At 42.6% G+C, this 24,213-nt stretch overlaps 1 protein-coding gene across 2 annotated transcripts in view; it reads left to right on the top strand.

The window, feature by feature from the left end:
* The window catches only part of EFNA5 (ephrin A5), a 266,681-nt gene extending 243,050 nt beyond the window's left edge, over positions 1-23,631 (top strand). Inside the window, exons 3-5 of one of the 2 annotated variants that reach the window (XM_081133790.1) lie at positions 14,768-14,833; positions 15,230-15,310; positions 20,440-23,631. In XM_081133790.1, coding sequence (XP_080989916.1) covers positions 14,768-14,833; positions 15,230-15,310; positions 20,440-20,561 — 269 coding nt within the window. In that variant the 3' untranslated portion in view covers positions 20,562-23,631. The remainder of the gene's footprint in view (positions 1-14,767; positions 14,834-15,229; positions 15,311-20,439) is intronic. The other variant, XM_081133791.1, reaches the window with a different exon arrangement.
* The last annotated feature ends 582 nt before the right edge of the window (positions 23,632-24,213 follow it).

Genomic DNA, 24,213 nt, shown 5'->3' on the forward strand with positions numbered 1-24,213 from the left:
AATGACTTCTATTTAAGGAGCCCCTGATTAAAACGTGAAAGAATGTGGCACTAGAAAGCAAGTGAATAACCTTTGAAAAATCACAATAGAACTGAATATGGGATGTTTTTAGTCTAGGATTACAGGTATAAGGGTATGTGTGAATATGTATGTTCAGTGAGCTGCAAAAGACCTCAAATTGAAGCTTGTTAGTCTCATTTTACTTTTCTTTAATTTAGATAAATTAACTGTTTTGTTATTGGGTAACTGTAATGTGGAATGAGCTGAAAGGCCAGTGCACTAAAAGGAGCTAGTGTTACATGGGCCTGCAACAGGTGAGCCAGTTTGCACAATTGCATCTTTCTGATAAAGATATCTTTCCGATGAGTTCTTCACTGGGCCACTTCAATCTCTCCTGGATGCTTCAAGGCTCAAAGTATATTTCATTTTCTTCTTTTTTAAATCCTCACCCAAGGATGTGTTTTTATTGATTTTAAAGAGAGGAAGGGAGAGCCAGGGAGGGAAGGGGGGGGGGAGAGAGAGAGAGACATCAATCGGTTGCTTAACCATAGATGCCCTGACTGGGGATCAAATGTGCAACCTGGGTGTGTTGCCCTGACCAGGAATCAAACCCATGACCAGCTGAGCCACACCTGCCAGGACTCATTTCCTTTCCTTACTGCTCACAAAGAAGGCTGCTAATAAAATCAGGAAAAAGCTGTGATCTTTGGCAGGCATTTTTTTTCTTTTTAAAAAAAAATTTTTATGGATTGATTTGAGAGATTGATTTGTTGTTCCACTTATTTATGCAGTCATCGGTTGTATGTGCCTTGACCAGGATCGAACCTGCAACTTTAGCATATCAGAACTACGCTCTAACTGACTGAGCTACCTGGCCAGGGCAGCAGACACATTTTTTTTTTCTCCAATCTATTTGTACCCAGAGAAGATCTGCTCTTTGGTTTCTTGTTTTAAAGACTAACCTTCTGGGGTCATCCAAGACAGTAGTACATGTTGTGTGTCTCATTTTGGTGGAAATCCTGCCTCTCACTCCTGGGTGTAGTAAACAGCCCTGGCCCCAGCCCTGCGTGCAGGTTCTGGAGAATGGCCTGGTTCGGGCCCTGGCTGTACCGAGAACTAATGAACATGTCATGCGAGTCTCGAGTTTTCCGGTCTCTGGCACAGCTGTGGCACTTTACCCCCCCTGCTGGGAGGCACAGCACGCTGGCCATTTGTTGGCAAGTTCATATTTCACACCGCAGGGAATTGAAATGATTGAACAGACAGAAGAAGAGTCTTATTTTGCAGTAGCCTACGTATCCCCAGACTCTGATTTGGCATAAAACATCTGCTGCATGATCTGCTTCAAGGCCAGTTCCTTTCCTCCCACAAAGGTTACGACTTCAGGCAAGCTGTGCTTCCACTGGCAGGAGGAAATTTGCCCGAAGACTTGATTTAGTCAGAATCAAAGCATCCTGCTACAGAATTTCTTTTTTCAATTATCTCTGAAGAGGCAACCAGACTTTAAATGCATCCGTATCATAAATGCAGTGCAATAAGGCAGACACTCCTTTCCCCTGTTGCTAATAACGAGGAGAGGTGCGTATACAATTGCACACCCACACCCAGAAGCCCGCGAGACTCACTTTGCTCTCTGCCAACACACCTGTCCTGGCAGCAGCACATTGTAGGCATGGCCTTGGGTTGTGTTTCGGCCAACAGGCATGGTCAGTAAGCACCGCACTGGTTTTAACTGCAGTGTTTACATCTCTCAGATTATAAAAACAAACTGGCATGATGCTGAATGTGATTATCGCTATTTTTCATAGTGAGGAAGCATCATATAGCCTTTGTTTTTTGGTCTCCTAATTACTAATTATATTTACCCACGTGATTTGGTTGTGCATAGTCAGTCATATATTTTGTTCAAGACAACCCTCGCTAGCCTTACAGACACATACAAAATTAAATCCTGGCACTTTATTATGCCAGAGCAATTAGATGCCATCCTCGTAATGAGAAACATGACATCTTCATCGCTCTCCTCTATATTTTCATGTTGTTTTAATGCGCACATTTATCAGACTTTAATACAGTCTTCCTCCTGTACCTGCACGTGTGCACACCCACCCACCCACCCCTAATTGAATATCTGCGTATCTCCGAGGAGTCCTGTGGGCGAAACTGTGTATTCATCTTCTTTAGTTCTTAGGCCACTTTGGTTTAAGAGTAAGAACTGTTGCTTTTATGAAGTGCCTTTTTCTATAAAGTCAAAACCTCACAGCAGTGCACAGAAAGCCGATGGTATAAAGGAGCTAAGTAGAGTCTTTAATAGAGAGAGCTGGGTTGTAAGTGTTTTTGTTCCTACGGAGCAGATAGATTTGGCTCCATCTGTTCCATATTCATAACAAAGGAGCGCACTTACAGGAGGGCTGGCTTCCCAGAGCCTCCTGGTAATGATCTTTTCACCGGAATGAAAGCGTCTGAACCCAGTGGCTTGGCCCTGCGAGAAGCAGCTCACAGGATTGCCCTTCAGAGCCCCGATTCCCTAATAACTCAGGTTAACGTAAAATTTCCCAATCTATAGAATGGGAAAAAGAAAAAAAAAGGGGCCAATCTCTCATCTCCCTGCAGCACCGTGTAGTTGGGAAGTTCAAAATGTATGCGTCTTACCACCCCCTCCGGCAACCAGGAAAGATTTGTAATTAGATAGTATGGGGGGAAGTTTGCGCTTTGAAGTATCTAAAGGTATCACAGGGGAAAGGATATTCTTTAAACTTTTAAGTTGTTTCTATTCAGACTTTTTTAATCTTTTTAAAACTGGGGTTAATGAATAGAAATATGAGTTACACCAAATAAGGAAAAACCCCTGTTGAGTCTTGTAATTAGCAAACTCAAAGCCAATTTCAACTGAGACCTCTTCGATTAAAAAGATAAGTTGGCCCAAGAGTCCATACTTTTTCTTCCCCTAAAGCAGAAACGAAATAGAATGATTTTTCTTTTTTTGCCCAAAGTGCAAAGCTATGCAAAAAAAACCTTTCTATTTGTATGACATGTAGAGTCAGCACTGAAATTTAAATACTTTCTTAAAACTTAAATAGGACATCAGTATTAATATTATGGCTAGTGGCTAGAATACTTGTATTTAGATGCTAGCATCACAACTTTCTTAAGAAATAGGAACATATTTTAAAGAATGGTTATCCTTTTGTCCAGTCTGTGGTGTTTTCAAATACTAGAAGCTCCTAAAAATACATCATTGTTTTATTTAATATACTTCATGTTGAAGTTACCATTGTAACTCATCAACATTTTATTGTCCATTTTGGTGCCATCGGTGTATTACCTGCTTGCTAAACTAGGGCTTTTGGCAAATCAAATAGCAAACAAATCTCTTAAAAAGTTTGCTGCAGCAATAAAGTGGGCAAAATGTTCATCTAGCTATGAGATTCCTCTGCCATATAGCAAGAGGAAAAAAAGTAAAATTCAGAGAGTGAAAAACACAGCCTATCAATCTCTGAAGACCTCACAAATTGTAATATATGGACCCGAATATTTCTGGCGTATTCAGTTTTTACTTCATTCGTTTATTCATTTCTTCGAAAGTATTTTTGCCCTGGGAGGTGTGTTCAGTGGTTAGAGTCGCCCTGTGCATTGAATGGTCACAGGTTTGATTCCCGGTCGAGGGCACGTACCTGGGTTGCAGGTTTGATCCCCAGCCCCAGTCAGGGTGAGTGTGGGAGGCAACCAATGGACATGCCTCACATTGATGTTTCTCTCCACCCCTCCCCTTCACTCTCTCTCAAAATCAGTGGGGAAAAAATATCCTCAAGTGAGGATGAACAAAAGTATTTTGTATGCGCCTACTTTACACCAAGCACTGTTGGGTTTTAGAAACATGGTAGTGTTTTTTTAAAAAAAAAAAATTTTTTTTTAATGGTTTCTGTTTCTGGAGCTTACAGTTTAATTGGGAAATAGACACCAAGAAACAAACACATCTCTAACTGCCAGCTTTCGATGGGTGGTCATGGAAGGCCTCGCTGGGAGGCGGATTTGAGCCATGGCGCGAAAGGAAGTATCAGTGTGAATTTCTGGTGCACAGAGGATGGTTTTTTTTTGTCCATAGGAAAGATTATTTAACTGGTTAGTTTGGATTTAAAATTTGATATTTGACTTCTTAAAATTAGAAATTAAAAAATATAATTATTCCTTAAAACATTAAGTTTAGCCTATTCAAATTAGTTTATACATCTTATGATTCTATATATAAAATGAGGTTTAAATATTTGGCTCCATTTACAAACTTGGTTATTTAAACTCCATTAACCATTAAATATTTAATATATTCTTTCCTTTTTAAGTACTTAAATTGTTTGACTGTTAAACCTACCCAAGTACTTCTTAGCATCATAAAAATTTAAACTGAAAAATATAATGAAGTTTTAGTTCTCTTAAATGTTTTAAAACTTTATGTAAACCTAAGATGTCACTTAGGCACAAGTCTAAATCAACTCTTCCATTATATATATTAAATTGGAATTACAAGTCTGCCCTCTTACTCTTAATGGTTGAAATTTGCCTACACTTTAAAAGTATTAGTTTCACATTTTCAGATACTTATTTAACACAAAAAAAATAGTAGCTCTGTGGTTTTGATTCTTTTAAGAATGCCTGTAGTTAATTTTTGAACTCAGCTGTGGCGAAAGTAGAGGCATCTCCCTCACCGTAGTTTGAGGGGCTACGTTCTCAGGTCGTGTTTGTGGCTCTGAATGACTAGAGGACTTCAGCCAGGATGGCTTCACCCGCACCTCTGACTGTGATCACCCCAGCGACACTCTGTACTTAACTTCAAGAAGCCCATGGTCACTGGGAGTCTAGCATCATCTTGCCTTTTTCCTCCTGTCTACTCGAGGGGCAGGCTGATCATTCTGTGAGATTCTGCATATTTTTGGCTCTAAAGATACCTGCATTCCTTTCATTTACTTATCTCTCATGACCACACACTCACAGATATGAAAATGATATATGTTTCAGTTTTGTATGTCCCTTGAGCTTTGGCTGCCTAGTAGGTCACAGTTTCCAAGATCCTTCCATAAGAAGGAGCCAGGAGAGGGGAGAGGAACATGACAAGAAAGGGAGATTTTTTTTAAAAAAATAATTTGACATTTGCCACTACACCTCTGTTTTTCTTTTTCATTCTAAACCTGAGTTTTGGTTCATGTTTGTCAACAAATCATGTTGCAGCTACACAGATTTTTTTTTTTTTTTTAACCTCTAGACTCATTCAAATCTTTATGGAACAGGTTATGAACAGAGCAGTGGGCTCCTGGTCCAGGGAACTTGTAAGTGTAGTAGCAGAGATGCTATATAACAGAAAACTGGGGTGGGGTACGTGCTGTTAAGGGATAGAAACAGATTGGTGCAGGTGCTCAGAAGAAAGCCACTGTGTTGGAGAAATGGGAAATAGCTCAAGTGGCCAGAGGGAGCTGGGATCCTGAGAGGCAAAGGAAAGGACACATAAGAAAAGGGAGATGGGTGAGGTTCTGGGAGGAAATATTGTTGGGACCAGCTACTAATGTGGACTGAAGGAGGGAAAACAGTGGGAGAGATAAAAAGGAAATCATCGTTGCGGGGTTTGCAGAAGACCCTGACTGCTGTTCTGTGGGGTGATGCCCTGCACTGCGCGGCCGTTAGCTTTAGTGGAAATGGTCCTACTCAAAGACAACCACAGCAGAAGAGAATGTAGCCTCTAACGTTAGCTTTATTCACTCTGAATACTAATCTTCGCCAAGGAAAAGCATTCTTTGGTGTGAAACATGCTGTCTAATCCTGGTACCTACATGACTCCCTCCTTGGTAGAACTTAGTCTTCTAAAGAAAGAAATTGATATGTTCAGGCCTTTAGGTTCCATGAAAGACCTGCTGTGCAAAGGAGTGGCTACTCCTCCCTGGACGCTTGTCCCACCACCAGAAACGGCAGACCCTGGGGAGAATGTGGCCTGCTGGCTAAGAAAAACCACCCAAGAAATAATTGACTTGTGTAAATAGATAACTACCCAAAGACGATGCAAAAGAATACTGAAGACAGGACTAGGAACCGTACCCATGGACAGGTATGGGCGTGGTGCAGTGTTGCCATCGCCTCCGGGCTGGTTTTACCGAGTGCCACCGCTGGAGGTGTGCACAGCTGCAGAGGCAGGCCCAGCGCCCAGCGCCCAGCTCTCAGATCCCAGCTCCCAGCGCCCAGCGCCCAGCTCTCAGCTCCCAGTGCCCAGCTCCCAGCTCTCAGCGCCCAGCGCCCAGATCTCAGCTCCCAGATCCCAGCTCTCAGATCCCAGCGCCCAGCTCCCAGCTCTCAGCTCCCAGCGCCCAGCTCTCAGATCCCAGATCCCAGCTCTCAGCTCCCAGCGCCCAGCTCTCAGATCCCAGCTCCCAGATCCCAGCTCTCAGCTCCCAGCGCCCAGATCCCAGCTCCCAGATCCCAGCTCTCAGATCCCAGCTCTCAGATCCCAGCTCCCAGATCCCAGCTCTCAGCGCCCAGCTCCCAGCAGAGTTGCTCGTCTGCAGCATTTATGTCCTCCCTCATCTTTGGTCAGCATCCCTCTAATATAATAACGGCATATTCATACTCTTCAGGTGGATGAAAAAAGAATTCCCAGAACCTTAGCATGATTTTCAAAAGGACAGGATCTCCCAGCGCCCTTTCTAACTCATTTCAGCCTTCTTCTCATCCTCACATCATAAACCCTTTCACCACTACTCTGTGCCCCCCTACCCCCACCCCTTAAAAACAAAAACTGTGGTAGAATCTAGTTTTTCTAATTTAGGCTAGAATTGAAGGCTCCCGCTTGTCCCACTGATTTTCCTGATGACTCATCCGTACCTTTTTGTCCCAATTACCTGTGACCGAATCCCCCTCCCTCCTACAGACTCGCAGTCAGAACTAGAGACTGCTTGCTGAGGGAAACCGCCGAGCGGAGGGAGCAACGCTGGCAGAGCTGACGATATTAATCTGTGGAGCTGTGAAATGATGTTCGAGATCTATAGGGATCCATCACCTGAGTTTGCAACTGCAGTATAAAAGTTTAGGGCCCCTCTAAAGTAGGTCATACTTAATTTTTTTTTTTTTCCAGAGGGGAAGGCTTACTGGGAAACCGAAGCCTAGGAGGGTGGGTTAAGCAGCAGACCAAAAGGCTCAAAATCAGTCAGAATGGGTGAAGCAGGAGAAAGTTCAGATCATCACTGTGTGTGCACTCAAACCACCAGACCATGTCCCTTTCGAGGCCCCTCGCCAAGGAAGAGAAGGGTGAAAGTGGTTATGAAAGATTCAAAGAAATATTAACTTTTTTCCTATGAGCTTCTCTAAATTGTATTAACTTGATGATTTATTAGTAATTTCCTGTCATGCTACATTAGTGCGATATGGTAACATTGTTTCTGTTAATACTGTGCAAATGAGTAATAGGATTGGTCGCTTTTTGTGCTTACAGTTAATAGTCACCTCAGTAGCGTGTCTCAGAGGTGGCACAGGAGCCTGCGGAGAAGTTCCTCTCCGGGATCCTAGGAATTCTGCCCTTGGTTGGAGTTTTTGTTTTTGTTGTTATTCTTATATGTGGCTTCTAGGTGAAAAGTTTTTGTAAACCAGTCATTCTGCTTATCTGTTGTCTTTTCTGGTACAGCAAGTGGAATTCACCAAAATTACCACAAACAAAAGGACAGAACTTTCTGACCTTAATGGCCTGGGACTGTCATTTCAGTAGTGTGGCCTCAGGCCAGCTCAGGTCTCAGAACATAGTTACAACACTAGTGTATAATAGGAAATGTATTTTTTCCTAACTGTTCAAAGATGTTCAGCGATTTTATTTTTTTAATAGTAAAATATCCAGTAAGGAACTTAACCAAACCCTAGACTGGAGGAGCTTTAGTTAACAATGAAAATGACATCTACCTGCTCTTGTGCCTTCGGTGCCTATGTGGACTGGATTTCTCCAGTCCCATCCTGGGAGGGCAAGAGAAGGTCTAGATTCAGACTCTGAGGTTTAAGCTGACTTTAAAATTTTCTTAACTAGCATTAGAAATGCTCCTTATAAAGGATATTTTAGAAGCATTCTCTGAAATCCAGGGTTTATTTGCTTGTGCCTCAGTAGATATCAAAGTACATGGTACAAATCATATGCTTATTCAGGAAGCAGCAAAACAAGTTTGCTGTCACTGAGCTTTAAAGAAACAAGGAAAAGTTTGCTCACACTTCAAATGAATGAGTAGAAAAGCGCGATAATGTCCTGTTTGTTTATTCCTACAAATCTCGGGAAAGAACTTGTCCTCAGCCTTTTATTGGAGGTTGCTAAGAGTAATTGATCTACTGAGGCTTAGCTGCAGGAATTTAAATAATTCTGAAGTTAGCATTTGCAGTGAGAACTGGGCCCGGGGGCAAAGGAGTGGGGGGAGGGGGAGCGAGGGGTGCATGGTGGCACCTCCTATTCTTTTGTCTGAGGTTGCACAGCTGGTTCTCATTTTACTTCCCTTGCTCTGAACTTTCCCCTAATTATCTGTCCCTGTTACAGTTCCCCCCTGTTGTAACCAAGTTTTAGCTTGCAGAGTGTGTTGTTTTACACCTATTGTATTGTTGGAAACACACCCCTCTTCCTTTTCTCGTTTATTTTATTTTTTTTTTAAGAAAGGAACATCCCCAGAGCCATGTCAAAGTATCTAATATTTACACGATATTTTACTTTTCTCCGAGGCTTCCACCTTCACTTAGTAACCACATTTTCAAGTTTTACATCTGGGACTTTGGCCTTCACCTGCCAGTGATTGAAGTCTTGAGCCACTGTGGGCTGCAGGAGATGAAATGTGTGGGCAGAGGGAGCCAGCTCCTGTGGGCGCCCTTAGGGTGCAAGTTTGATAAACCTGGGGCCAAAAGCAGGTTATTAAGACATGTGACTTTTAAATCTCAAAAGGTAGAATGGGGAGATATATTCCATCGTGGCTGGTGAGTTTGTTCTTCGTATGAAAATAGGTGTTGGGCTGTTTTTAAAAGGGGGCAGATAGCCAGTTGCACGTTGTTGCAGGGACATTCTTTCCTATCAAGAGGCCTGACTTCTTTTTGAAGACTTTTCCTGAGGGTGTGGTAACCATTTTCCAAGCAGTCCGTCCATTTGGCTTCAGTAAATCTCTGTCCTTACTCCCCCCACTTCTGTTCCCCACCCTCTACCCACATACACAAAATGGATTTTATTGATTTGTTATATTCTAGAAGAGATTTTCAGTAGTACCATTTATTGAAATCGGCTTTACTTCTTCAGCATTTACTGTGAAAGGAATATTAATGCTTAATTCCGCCATCACCTGTCTAATTTGCACATACCTGTGTTATATGTTAAACCACATGAAAACCTACAGAGGAAACACTGGGCTCTGCTAACAACTAACAGCCCATCTTTTCTTTTGACTTGTACAAATTGAGAAACAGTGCCTGCGGCAAACGTAATGGAAAACTACATTTTTAATGCTTCCACACACACTTCTTTTTAAAAAGAAGAAAGTGGCTGACTGTTGTTAAAAATAAAACTTCTCAAAGTACCCAGATGGACAAGGGACACAGAAAAGGAGAATGATTTGGACTTTTGGAATCAAGATGTAGGGATGGATAAGGTTAGGCAGAGATGTTAAAGTTGACTAATGAGCAGTATTGGGTCTGGAAATGTAAAAATATACAATACAGGGGTCTCAGCCCTCTCCTGCTAAACGTCCAGTGGTTCTTGAAGAGGACTGTTACCTTGATTACTTTTGAGTTGCTTGAAATCATATGTTTGTATTGAGTTCGATAGCCTGGCCTCCTCAGCGCAGCAGGCAGCACGTCCATCTGATAATTTGATGGGCTGTGTAAAAAGATAACTGATGGGTTTTTTATATGAAGAGAAGTTTTAACTTATTTAAACTCTTATTGCAGGTATTTTTAAGCTCGCCTTTATGTTCTACTTCTCATGTTTGAGACAGCATTCTCTCTTATGAGTTAAGTTTACACTTTGTATCAAAGATCATTTAGGTTTACCCAGCAATTTAGACTTAACATGAGACATCGTGCTAATTGCAAGGAACAGCACAGGTTGGCTACATTAGCAAAAACAAACTAAGTGGCATGGGACAGAAAAGGAAAAACAGTTTTTTAAGTGCCGGAGTGAAAATAAATAGATAGGTCTTGTAGTGTTTCTTCAACAGCAGTTTATAATTACCACTCTCTGAGGCCTCTTTTAAGGGAACTTGTAACAGTAGCGTGAGAAGTGAACGAGTCGAGGATCCAGTTGTTTAGAGAAGGCAGCTGAGTGAGGAAGGCGCTGCTCTGGGAGCAAGGGCCAGGCGGGCCTTCAGCAGAGCACACACCAGCGTCTCAGTCCTTGGGTCGCAAGCCAGCCATGGGCAGCCTTTGATTGCACCAAATCAGTTAGCTCTTGAGAAACAAATTACTCCCCGATTTGTGGCTAAAACAACATTTTTTCCCAGTTTCTGTGGATGAGGAATCCAGGAGCAGTTTAGCTGGGTCCTCTGGGTCTGAGTCTCTCACTAGGTGAGTCGGTTCACGACTCTGCTGAGGGTTCTCATTCTAGCCCACTCGCGGCACTGGACTCAGTTCCTTGTGGGCTGTTGCACTAAGGCAGCCGTTCTTTTGCCACTTGGGCCTCTCCATTGAGAATGTCACTATATGGCACTTTGCTTCATGAGCAAAAGGGACAGCAAGAAAGAGAGCACTAGTGAGAAGGAAGTCACGGTCTTCTGCAAAGTAATCACAGAAGTGACATCCCATTACTTTTGCTGCATTCTGCTCATTAGAAAAGCAAGGAAGTAGGTCCAGCCCACTGTCAGGGGAAGGGAACACACAGGGCCGCATAAAAGGAGGCGGGGGTCACTGGAGCCAGGTCAGAAGCTGCCAACCCCAAGCGTGATGCCAGTGTTCTCTTACCGCATCAGCCCCAGGAGGCCTGAAGTGGATTGTGACTTGAATATCACATATATTTGCAGTGCCAAATACAGCTTTCGGAAGTACTGATGTTGGGGCATTGAATGTGTTCCCCTTTATGTATCAAATTGGCTGGTAAGTGCTGAGCCGTGCTCACCTGAGCCCCAGGAGACCAAGGAAACAGGTTTGCAGAAGTGGCTGAAGGTAGAGCCCCTGTCTGAGATCATGGAACAGAGTGAAGCTAAGCAGCCCTCGTTGCCTTATTAGCATGATACTCCAAGCAGAGAGAACCAGAGGGCCCCCAGGAAATATTTCACTGTGTGTTGTAAGGTTTTGATTGGTACTTTGCAGATCATTAGGGGAAAAGGACCCTATGGTTTGATTTATAAAGTTGCTATTAAGATCATGGAGTGGGAGGTTGTACTTGTTTTAATGGTCCCCATTCCCCTGTTCTCGGCTTCCTGACTCCAAGTGTACATTTTCAGCAGTAAACTGAGCAAAGAATAGGATTTTGAATTATGTGAACAAATGTTTAAGACATGAGTTGAATTTCTCATTTTAATTTGACAAATTCTACTAGAAAAATCCATATATCTTAGAGGAAGAGTTCAGGTCTAGGTTTTCTTCACCTGTTAATGCCTCATCTTGGTCACTACACCTCCCGTTTGGGAATTTGGGGACAAATTGTTTTTATTCTGCCAGGGGTTATTGGTTAGCTTCCGGAGAACTTGTGAAGCCTTGATAAATCTCCCTCTGACAAACATGTCTGGGACACCCTCACACTCCAGGACAAAACTAACTCCCTGCCCAAAGCTGTGCTGGCAACACTTGCAGACCTCAGTTACCTCAGGGACCCTTCCCAGTGCCCTAAACTGGTTAATATTTATGGCCCCAGCTGGAATAAGCACAGCACAAGGATAGGGAGTTTGTCCCATACATCTTTGCATCCACAGCACCTGATAGGGAAACTGGCACATAGTAGGGATTTTAAACGCGTTTGAATGGATGTACAAAGCTGCAGTAATATAATGCATGTTAGTAACTCTTCACTATCAAATGTTCACTATTAATTTTCTAAGGAAAGCAGCATAAGAACTTAAATTTTGTTTTAATTAAGATAATATTGGTCACTATAAAGGGATGTCTCTAGAATCATAGGGATTAGTATTACCTACCTCCCGACAAAAACAGGCACATTTTAAGTTTTTATTCCACTTCCGTCTTCAATTCTTTTCCTCATAATTGATCTCGAGAGGATTTTCTTTGTATATTTACTGTATGAATATTTCATTTTTCAATTCCTCTGTTATTTTGTTTTTAATGCTCAACCCTTGGTTTTTTGTTTACTTGTGACTAGAAAGCACTTTGATATTACCTTATAGCTTCAACCATTACTATTAATAAAGTGAAATAAAGGCATCCTACATTAGTCAGCCAAGGACTAGGGTTAAGAAACCTGAAACATAACATAAAGCCACACTCGTACTCTTTCAAGCTTTGCGTAAAAAAATGAGTTTTGCTGATATATGGAAAAAGGTCTTACGCTTCTTTTTTTTTGTTTTTCAGTGTGGGAAATAAGGAACCCTAGTTAAACTGACTGAGCAAGGCTCACCCACTAAAGTTAACCCTTAGAGTCAAGAGTTTACTTTATGAGCTCAGGTCAGAGGCTGTAGAGTCCATTGATTTACTGTAATCTGCATTGTGTACTCACAGTATGTGTTTATGTTCTTTGTTCATTTTTTCTATGGATCAGAGGATAACAAACAGTGTCACAGGGTGTCAGTCACATTATCATCACAGCATTTCTGATGACAGATGAGGAACAATGGAGAAGTTTGATGGGAAAGAGAGGCTTTTATTTTATATAAATATAAGTACATTTTATATTCTTAATTCACAGAAGAATGGAACTCATCCAGCAGCTGAGGTTTAGTGTCCCTCTTTGAGAGGGTGGGAGAACTCTCTTCAGTTTTTCCTGGACAGCTTATCATTTGTTGCTGTTTAGTTATTACAGTGATTTTTATGTCCTGGGTTTGCAGGATTTCTCCTACATATAAATCAGAATGGCCTGTACTAATCAATTCCAAGAAGTTTCGCCACTAAACCAATTAAACATTTGATTCTGCCTTGAGCCTGTAACATCTTTGTAGTGTTGAGAAAATCCGTTCGTGCGTGTGGCAAATCAAGTTCATGAGGTTTGTGGTGAGTTCATCTCAGCTCAGAAATCCACACAGCGGCAGCCTCGATGCCCGTGTGTCACATTTTCACACCACCTCTCATGACTGAGATATAAACAATCTCAAGAACCCATGGTTTTCCTGATGGATAGGAGTCACCTATGTGGACTGTATTGATGACACACGTTTGCAGTTGGGGTCCACAGGAAGGACACCGTTTCCTGGATCAAACCACAGAGTGCAAATATTGTGCCCTAAATAACACACTAGTTACTGTAAATGTCAGTAGAGGGAGTTTTCCCGACTTTGATTTAATGAAAGCCTACAGCAAAGCCAGCTGTTAACACTTCTTAACTGCTTGTCAGAGCGAACAGGGGAGATGGGAAGACCGAAAACATCTTTTCTGTATACTTTTGTCAGAATTAAGAGTCTCCTACAGGTGTTGAATAGCGACGCTGGGGTTCTCTGCAGCTTGATGTCTGTTAGGTGGTGAATTTATAAATTCTCCAGGATGGGATCTGGAATTATAGGAGATTCGTGTAAAATCAGTTTGGAATTTGCATCTTGAATCCTCTCACCTGCAAAATAAGCCTTTTCGTTTTCTGGGCGCCCCGAGGAAGACTGGCGAAGGGTACAGATCAAGGAGAGAGGGGGCACACCAAACACTGCCATCTCTCTCTGTCACTGAGGGTATCGCCAGGCAAATTATAAGCCATGTGTGTTTTGATTGATGTCATCTGCTCTGTCTGAACAAAGAAACCACTTGAAGCAGGCACACAGGGAGGAAAGTATGCAGCGCTCATTTCTGTAATTTTTGTCATTTCTAGAATGCATTCGTCAACACATGTGATGGGCCGGGGTCCTGCCGCCCTTGGAAATCCCTTTGACGTTAAGCTGCGTGTACCGAGGGGAGAGAATCTTTCAAACGCAGGGAGGGTTTACGGTCATATTATCTTGAGAAGGAGAAGAAAGTTTCTTCCTCAAATGATTTATAACTTGAAACATGTTGTCATGTTTTCTTAAGCCCACTTTATTAATTCCATCCCTCTCTGTGGCAAATCTTTAAACACAAACGTGCCATTGCCCAGCGCCGTCTCAATGGCATATTGTACTTATAATAGCGTGATGGGAGTGGCAGAGCCAAGCTCTGAGCAGCCCCTCTCACTGAATACCTGCAAGGCACTGACAGACGGGCTTTCGGGACAGACAAAGCTTTGCTTTCCCCAGCACAGCTAGGTGGTATTTAAGTTGGCCTCCTAACTATCTGCTATTGGCTTTTGCCAGCACTTTCACCTTGGGCCCCTCTTCCTGCAGTAGAGGAGAAGCTCAAGCATTATCTTCTTATTTCAGAGAAAATTGATAACAGATCAAGTTAGATGGAAGAGCTTTGAAATAAAAGTCCAAAGTATTTTCTGGCGATTACCAACATTCTTGCATGATTCTTCATTGTATTGAAAAGAGAACACAGGGGTAGGAAAGCAGCCCTTTCTGGAAGAGTCTATGCCAATCTGAAAAGTATTTTTGTGTCAACTTCGGGGAGGAATCAGAGTTTGCTCCTCTTATTTAGGAAAGAATGGATTGCAGACCGCTTGCATTTGGAAATGGAGAGTAATCTGCTGTTCTCTCCTCTCTCTTGCTCTTTGTCTCAACCACAGCCTCTGCGATCCCAGATAATGGAAGAAGGTCCTGTCTCAAGCTCAAAGTCTTCGTGAGACCGACAAGTAAGTTCTCGAATGAGCTCCAGAGGGTGGCTTCACTGCGCATGCTTGAGTGTGTGGTCTGGTTCACAGCGGTAACACTTTTTTTTTACTGTTAAATCCTGTGTGGTATCTGTTTTGTATATCAACATTCACATTTTAGTTTTCATCAGATTTTTTCCCATCATTCTTCATGATGCTTTTATTTTTTAAGTACACAGCAGTTGCTAACTTGTTGTTTCTTAGACTGTTGTATGTGCACAGCAAATGGGAACAATATTGGCATTTGGATACATGCCACGGATTGTAAAACAATCTCTACCTAAATAAAAGGAAAAAAGAGAGAAAGAAAAAAAAGAAACGGGAGTTTAAGGGTGTCTGCACTAACATATTTGGCTGTTATCTCTATTTTTGTTATAGATAGCTGTATGAAAACTATAGGTGTTCATGATCGTGTTTTCGATGTTAACGACAAAGTAGAAAATTCATTAGAACCAGCAGGTTAGTATGCTTAGAGAATCTCTTTTAACCAATGCATCTCTCTGGTGCTTCAGTACTTTTTTTCCTTTCTTCCTCTCGCATGTGTGCATGTTAGAGTTGCTCTGCTTTTTGCTCATTGCTAGCAATGCTAATATTACTTATATTCTACCTCATTCCTCCAGTATCTCTGTGTAGTGCATGTTAGAGAAAATGACTTTTCTTTTTTTGGACATGGATTTGATATAATGCAGTATCCTAATGTAGAGCCCCATCAGAATGCTAAAACCTCACTACTTTTTACCATATCCTCCGAGCATGCTGGTGAGTCACCCTGAATATTAATGGGTAATAAGGCAAAAACATTTCTATTGTATATGCTTATAAAATTTTCTTTTATATTATGTCCAAATCTGTGGATAAAAGTACTACGACTATTATTGCATAAGATAGTAACTAATTCAACATACTTAGTTTTCTCCAGAAATTCACATGCATCACCGAAGTGATCTAAAAACTATATTTCATTTCAAATATTATTTGTGCTCTTGTTGATAGTCATTGATTTGGAGAAGTAGAATCACGTTGCCTCCTAATACCACGAATTCACACACCTGCTGCTCCCACAAATGTATTAGTCTGCCGAGCCAAATGTGATCTTTGATTACTGAGGCAAAATAAGTATTAAGGATAAATAATTTTTTTTCTATTACTGACTTCTACACACTCAAACTTTCCCATCACTGTGAAGAAAAGTAAAACCCACAAAAACATTCATGGAAGCATTTATACTGTAGACTGCTGTAGATAATGTAAGCCTGTAAACTGTCCGTTTGGTTATAAATTCAACCTGGCTATTTAATGCAACTCTGCACTGATTGTGAGAAGTGGGGGCCCCCTGCCCACTGTTCGTTGAGGAGTGTGCCTTGATGCCCCTGTACGCTCGCCTTCCTGTGGTTTCCTCGCAATCTTGACTGATTTCCTTACTCATCTCCTATGATCATCTCAAAACGTAAGGGAAATAAAATCATTTCCTCTCCACAGAAAGATGTGAGCCCCCCCCCCTTATGTAAACAGACTTTCTTTCATCCATTTGCAGTAGGACTTCTTTCTTACTGTCCTGGAAATTTTCCTATGAGTATTATTACTGGGGGACACAGTCAGTGAGCCTTAGGGAAACTTAGCCTGAGTAAATGCGGTGCCTCAGGACATACAATAGCTTTCACACTGTAACTGACAGGAGGAGTTAGGTTTTTTTCCCCCCAAGCATTCTTGTTTTTCTAAGGCAGGCATCTTATCCAGAGCACAAATGAGAGGTGTGTACAATAAGCTCTCAGAGGCCCTCCTGGCTCCCTAGGGATCACTTAGCCGCTTTAGAAAGTTGCAAGAAATGAGTGCTGAGGTGGAGACATTTTAATTGTTTCCTGGAAGCACCACTGTGGCTTTTCAAGACACCAGACTCCTCATGAGCTCAAGGACTCGGGCCATCACAGGATCTGTGAGTTAGGTGGGATCTCCTGGAAGGACTATAGAGTATACACTCTTCCTTTTATAACTGAGATTTGCCCAAGTCCCCTAACTAGTTAGAGGCAGATCCAGGTTTAAATTCAGATCTCTCAACTCCCATTCCAATGTTAAAAGTAGGGTTTTCATACCTGTTACCAGAGATGTTCATAAAGAGAACTTTACTGTTGGCTTTGTTAATGTCATGCACAGAATGACCAGCAAAATTAGGCACTAACATTATCAACATAACTTACCACAAATTACGATTTCCTGATGCACACTTAGCGAATCTTTCTAATAATGTAGGCGTATCTTTCTAATAATCTCTTTTCCAGGTAAATTCCATTGCTTGTCAAGAGAGCAAGAGGCTGTTTAGAAACATAACACATAGTATGTTTTACTCTGCTACTGAAGAGGCACACCGAGGACTGTTCTGACAATAGGAAAATGCAACATATTAGGATGCATTCATACATGAGCATATGTCAGTCTTTTGAGAAACAGGCTCTTTTTCACTGAGCATTTAAAAAATCCATGATGGCCCCCAAATCTATGCTCATATAGCTTATGGAAGTTTGCAGAAGTTTGACAGAATGTAGTCAGAGTGTGGGGAGGGGAGGAGTGGACATGCAGGTGTACCTGCCCAGGTACACATGCAGGAAAAGCTCCTGAGTCAGTCACTACTGTGCTTAAGGGCTTTCTGGTGAGCACCTTCACTGCAAAAGTAAGACATGGTTGCACTACCATCCTTACGTGTTAAATGCAATAATTAATAAGTTTGAGTACCTCATCCTATTCCTTAGAAAATTCAGTCAGCTCTGCAACACTGCTGCATAGGTGAGTGTAGGCCCAGGCTTTGAATCCGTCAGGCCTGAAGGATCCCGCTGCATGTTCTCGGCAATGTGTACTAATTCACCTGTCTTTGGAATGTATTTGTCTTTGATGTTTGCTTGCACACTCTGCCTGCCAGTTTCCTATCATCAGGGATACAGGATGATCTCAGGGCAGACATATGCCACATAATATGCTCCAAATTATTGCTAGCGTCCTTCCAGTTAACCATGGAAGCCCTCGTGTGGTGGAATCCTGTAGCCAGGAGACAAGCCACATTCACTGTTACAAGTGTTAGAAATTCTCTCACGTTTAGGTGTACTTTCCATTGAGATAGATTGTGCTTATGAATTCTCTTAGAATTCTGAAATTGTTCTGATTGACCCAAATGGCAGCACATTTCTCATTCTGCTTCTCAGGAGCCATAGAATCTTAACAGTGAGGCCCTGTTTCAATCAACACATGCTTTGTAGAATCCTGAGCCAGGATCAGCCTATTGCAGGGAGAACAGAAGAGCCGTGATGCCTAATGGGACAGATTTTCCCCTTTGAGGGCAGGATGGTACACAACCACAGGACCAAGAAGCACATCTAGCCTCATACAAACAACAGATGCTTTCCTTCAGTGTCCTGAAGGTCACTCTCACCCTGTTTTGTGCTGTGGGCCTGGAGCAATGGCCAGCCCTCGCTGAGCACCCTGGAGGAACGGGACAGGCAGGGCTGGTCCCCTTCCAGCTCACACTGAGCACCTAAGTGTTACTTGGGTATCTTTTAGCAGTATATTCCCAACCTTGAGGACAGGGGAATAGGTTAGTAAAAATAAGGTGGAGAAGAACCCAATAGCTGATGTAACTTCAGGTGTGTAAAATAAGTATTTTGAAATGAATTCTGCAATCCTCAGGGTTTATGTGTTTGTTGTTTTTTTCTCAATTAACTCTTGTTTTGATAACATATTGGTGCCCTTAAGAAATTATTTGGATTTTAATTTCAGGGCTATTAAGGGCATTTACATGTACCTCCTGTTAACTACAGACTTAGTACCTTTGCAAAGCTGAGGAAGAGCAGAGGAAAAAAGAAGACTCCACAAGTATTGGGCTATAAACTCTGTGGGGCTTTATATTTCCCTCTGCATCCATTTAACTTCCCATCCTTGCTTCCTAACCTTTTCTAGTCTCCTACTCTAATAGCCACTCTCTGCAGGTGTGCTACGGTCCAGGCAAAGGGAGCCAGTATGGCTTTGGGATGCAGCAGCTTCTGTGCAGGACAGGCTAACCTAAGAGCCCTCCAGGTCAGAAGATGCAAAGCTGAGAAAACATACTTCTTAGTTCCTGCTGGGAACAGCCCACACTGGCATATCTGAAGCAGGAGCTAGGGGCTGAAAAGGGGTCACGTTAGGACAAATAATAACTGTGACTCCACCCAGTGAAGGAAAAGCAGCCTCATTGTGACATGTTGTATGGTATGAAAATATAGGGTGTCCCCAAACAATGTACATACACATTTTGAATAATTATAAAGGTGTAATTATAAAGGCAATGTTTCTTAAAATACATTTCATTTTCAAAATTGAGCTATCAGCTGTTAAAGTGTATACACATTTTTTGGGAGACACCCTCTATAAGCAAATTTAAAACATAGTTAATCCATTAAGGGGTTTGAGGTGGGTCATTCAGGGATGTTTAAGGGTTATCCTTTGAGGCCTACAAAATGGAGTACAACCACTAGAGTCTCACTTGTCACTGTTCTCTGACATTCAGCGAAGCCAGGATGACAATGGCTGAGCTCCTCTGGGAAGTTCCCCTGGTGCTGAAGTAAAATCCACCACAGAACTCCACTGTTGGTCCCAAGAACATACAGTTCAGAGATCACTTAGTCTAAAAGCATGTGTTAGGCCAGGTGGGAGGAAGGAGATGGGCAACCCTAGAGCATTCCATGCCTCAGAGGGAAGCCTCCAATCTATCTTTGGGTCCTAATTGCTGCAAATTTCCTGTTTCAAAGTTAAGCCTGTTAATCATGCAGATCAGGAAGGCTCTGGAAAGTCAGAGGCAGCCTCAGAGAACACTTTATAGCTCAGTAAAAGAAGCTTACCTCACTTAATCCATTTTATTTAGAGGAAAATTTGCATCCACGCCGATAATTTTTATGTGCCAAGCTTCAACCTGATAAAAATAGTTAAATTCAAGTAATTTAATCCTGGAGCTACAGGGTTTGCAATGGAAATAACACCATAATTAATGCCTAATTGTAAGCTAAACCAGTGGGTGCTGGTGTACTGAGGTTTAGTGGGCTTTAGATACAGTTTATTTTAAATGCTGCTGTTTTGGCATTTGATCTTTCATATTTGGACATTCATCTAGGCTTCCAACAACCAGGCGTTCAACCCTAATCCTATGAAACTGCTTAAAATGGGCAGCCCATTCCAGTTAACCACTAATATGCCAACATAACTGTCCCCACCCTGGACATGTTACTTGCTTCTCTGTGGCATCTTGGGTTTAAAAAGTCCATTCCGGTATCTCAGGTTTGTGCAAGGTGTTTCTGGCTGCTCCCTACCGGATGAGCTCACATGCTAAAGGTTACAGTGTGTGCATAATTTCACTCCCTCGATTTTTTAAGGGAACAGTATTGCTGAGAAAGTCCAATTTTCTTTGTTTACTGTAAATAATGAGTGATTATGCAGACATGAAAGTCAAGGGTGGCACAAGGTTCATTACCTTACTTTGCAGAGGGTGGCGAGGCCTGTGAACAGCAGGCTGCTGCGAGAGGGTTATTAAGGATGTGACGTCTCATTGGAATGTGTGCTTTCTATTTGAACAGATGACACCGTACATGAGTCAGCCGAGCCATCCCGCGGCGAAAACGCGGCACAAACACCAAGGATACCCAGCCGCCTTTTGGCAATCCTACTGTTCCTCCTGGCGACGCTTTTGACATTATAGCACAGTCTCCTCCCGTCACCTGTCACAGAAAACACCAGGGTCTTGGAACACCAGAGATCCACCTAACTGCTCATCCTAAGAAGGGACTTGTTATTGGTTTGGGTTTTTTTTTTTTTGGCAGATGTCAGATTTTTGTTTTCTTTCTTTCAGCCTGAATTCTTAGCAACAACTTGGGGCCAGGGGAGGGGCTAAAGTAGTTGCTGCCTCCCTCACCCCACCCCCAGCCCTTGCCCTTGACTTTTCTCACCCCTTCCAAATTAAATGGACTCCAGATGAAAATGCCAAATTGTCGTAGTGACACCCGTGGTCATCAGCGCCTGTGCACTCTCCTCTGAGCTCACCTCCAGTGGCGCGCTGTCAGCAGCAGGTGGGTGCAGCCGGCGGGGAGGGCGAGGCCCCGAGGGTTTCCTCTCCCGGGCGGCATTTATGCCTTTTCATTCAGGGCTGTAAGAGGCGTGCAGGGTATTGTCACCATGTCAAGTCCAGAGGGGAGGTATTAAGAATAGATATATAATATTACACTATTTCCTCTAGGGTGTGTAAATGAACAGGCTTCTAAAAGGTCGAGACTTTTTTTTTTTTTTTAGATGACTGTCTTAAAGCATTCTTGACAGCAAAGCGTGTGCTCCGTGGAAGCAGCCTTTTTGCTAGGAGGCGGGTGGGGTGCGGAATGCTAGCACAGAGCAGGGTGACATCAGAGAAAACTTCAGTTTGGTGGGGTGTTGTGTATGTACGAGTGCCTCTAATTTTTTCGGTGACTGGGCGGTGTACATCAGATTTTTTCCCTTTTGGATACAGATCACCATGGTGCTACAACTATTTTTTTGTTTGTTTTTAAAGAAACTCAAAGAGGCATTTTTATGAATAAAGTGACCTTCCCCGAGGCTGACAAGCCAGGGTTGATGAGTGCATAATGGAATAGCTTTGGATACTCCTCTGGGGCACAGTATGAACCGAGGAAAAGATGCCAGTGGCCAGAGGATATGATTTGGCTTTGCTGGAGCGCCAGTGGACTGTGGCCTTTCCCCGACTCCCACCCTAGTACCCACGTTTTGCTCCGCACTCCGCGACGACAGGGGCTCCGACACAAACCCCTGTCACCCGGAGAGTCAGTCAGCACTACTTGGGAGGGCTAAAGGGAAATTTGGAATAAAAATTCCAAAGTGTGGAATAAAAAAAAAAAATTCAAGTGTTGATTTTATATTCTTTCCCTTTCTGACACAGCCTGAAGAGTAGGGGGAACATGTGTTTATCTGTGGGAGATAAACAAGATGGAGTCCCAAAGACTTTAACAAAATATTTTTTTAAAAATCCACTAGAATAGAAAATACATTATTTAGATATACTTTATGCTGAGAGTGAGTATATATGCTTGTCCTATTTAAACTTGTGAGAAAAAGTGGTATCCCTTGATACATTTAGAAATATGGGGGGCTACCTTGTTTCATTGTGGGGGTGGGGCGGACAGAGAATGAATGCAGGATGACCCTGCGTAAAGAATCTCAGCATGGCCAGCAAGGGATGCTGCTTCCAGTTAGCTACCAGGAAATGCAAGCCTTGGGGGTTTCTACTGGTGAGGCTGTCATGAACTTTGAACTCCGAAGCCTAGGCAGGGAAGAGCGGCAGACCGAGGAAAAGAAATCTTGCCTTTTTTGCTATTGCACGACACATCAACAGAAACCATGCCTTTCGAAACAAAACAAGAAATATATGCGATGATCATGTAAGATGTGAAAAATCGGAATTCCAGCAACGTAAAAATGTATGTGTAAAAAAAAAGGGGGGGGTGTCATATTATGGACAGATTTCATGGGAATTTGAGAATTTTGAGTAGTTCTGAATTAGAAAAGTATGTGAGCGAAAGGCAGCTGTAAAAGTGCTGCCCGCTGGAGAGTTGTACACGTGTTGAACTGTAATCTGCGCTTACCCGAATCCGTGCGGAGCGGATGCTGCTGCTGGGTCTCTTCGCACTTGGAGCCAGTGAGCGGGGTTGCCAGCCTCGCAGACCCGGTCGGGCCCACTCCCCCAGACGCCGGGACCTTCTCTGGAGTGGCAGAGTCTTATCACAGAAGGCAGCCACCATTTCGCTGAAACAAAAGTTCACAGCATTGGATTCTTTTTTTCCTTTATATGCTCAGTACTCTCAGTAATGTCCAGTAATACTTCTTCTTATGAATAGTTACAGGCTTGTTGGTGCAGTGGGATTTGGGTAGGGGGGAAAGAGGTACCTTCTAAAATGGATCAATAGTCAGAACCAAAATAATACTGCATGTTCTATAACCACAAGGAAATCAAATGATCCTGTAATGATTCCAGTTAGTCATAACTACATTAGCAGTGCTAATTTCATTTTAGAAATGGTGACTTCTGTGGTTTTTCTAGCATTTGTCTCTAACAAATGATGAAATAATTACTCATGGCCCTCTCTGCCACTCTTTCATTTTTCACAGTAAAATTAGACCCCTTTCCTTCACCATTGTGCCACTACAAATTAAGTAAAAAAACAAAAACAAACAAAAAAAGCCAGTAGCAAGACTACCCACACCAGTAGACAGTGTGCTTCTCGACCTATAAGTGATGTGATTGTAGGTAACGCTTGCCGTGCTTTCAAGATGATTGGTATCAGGCAGTTTTCATCTTGTCCAAAAAGTGCTGGTGGCCTTTTGTGGTGGTGTTACATCCCTCTGGGGGCTTAGGAAGATGTCGATGCAACTTTGTAGCAGCTTTTAACTTCAAAAACAATTCAAAAGTCTGAAGGGCAGGCAGCCTTAGCTGCCTCCCAGCCCCAGCGAGTCAAACCCCAGCGACCTTTGCCCCTGGTTGCCTAGGGCTTTGCAACATGAAGCAGGGAAATAAGGATCTGTCTGTTTAGTGGATACCGTGTATCCTTTAATAGACCAGGTAACAGTTTGTGTTAGTTTAGACTATTGTTTTGTACTGTACTTTCTTGGGTGGCAGAGGAAAGAAAAGTAAAACATTAAAAAAAAAAAACTGCGTTCTTTAAATTCTGTATTATTAGCAACCTCTGTTGTATATAGTGTTTGATAATAAAGTATTAATTTGATTCTTATGTCTTTTGTAAGTGAGAACAATAGTCTTTCAGGATACAAAACATGCATTGAGGCTTTGAAACATCCAATGTATACTTGCTGGAGAAGAGTCACAAATGACCGAGACACTGGTCCACGCAGGACCGTGTGGTCCTCGCGCTCCCAGTCTTAAGACTCCACCGTCTGGGGACCTGGAACAACATGACTTTTTTGACCACTTTTCAAGGTCTGATGTTGGAGCCCTATGGTGCGTGCACATGTGTGTGTATATTGTGTGTGTGCGTGTGTGTTTTCCACCCCAGCATGTTGGTTTGAAAAGGTTTAGGAAATTGGAAAACAGCTCTGTACTTGGTTTGGTTTCCTTTGTGGTGGTTTTCACAGTTTTGTTTTTCCCCAGGAAGAGTCTTACCAGCGTCGCGCAGCCCAGGGGTGGGAAAGGCTGCGACCGGTCCCTTCAGGAAGGTGCAGTGGGGCTGTTTTCCGCTGTGTCACTGTGAAAGGACGAGTTACACAGTACCTGTGGGTTTCCAGGAACTTTGCTTTTCTCTGGTGCCTTAGCAACGGCAGCAGCCATTTTTATAATTTCCCCCAAATTAGAAAAA

Source organism: Miniopterus schreibersii (genome assembly GCF_964146895.1).
Source record: "Miniopterus schreibersii genome assembly, chromosome: 3".
Taxonomy (NCBI): domain Eukaryota; kingdom Metazoa; phylum Chordata; class Mammalia; order Chiroptera; family Miniopteridae; genus Miniopterus; species Miniopterus schreibersii.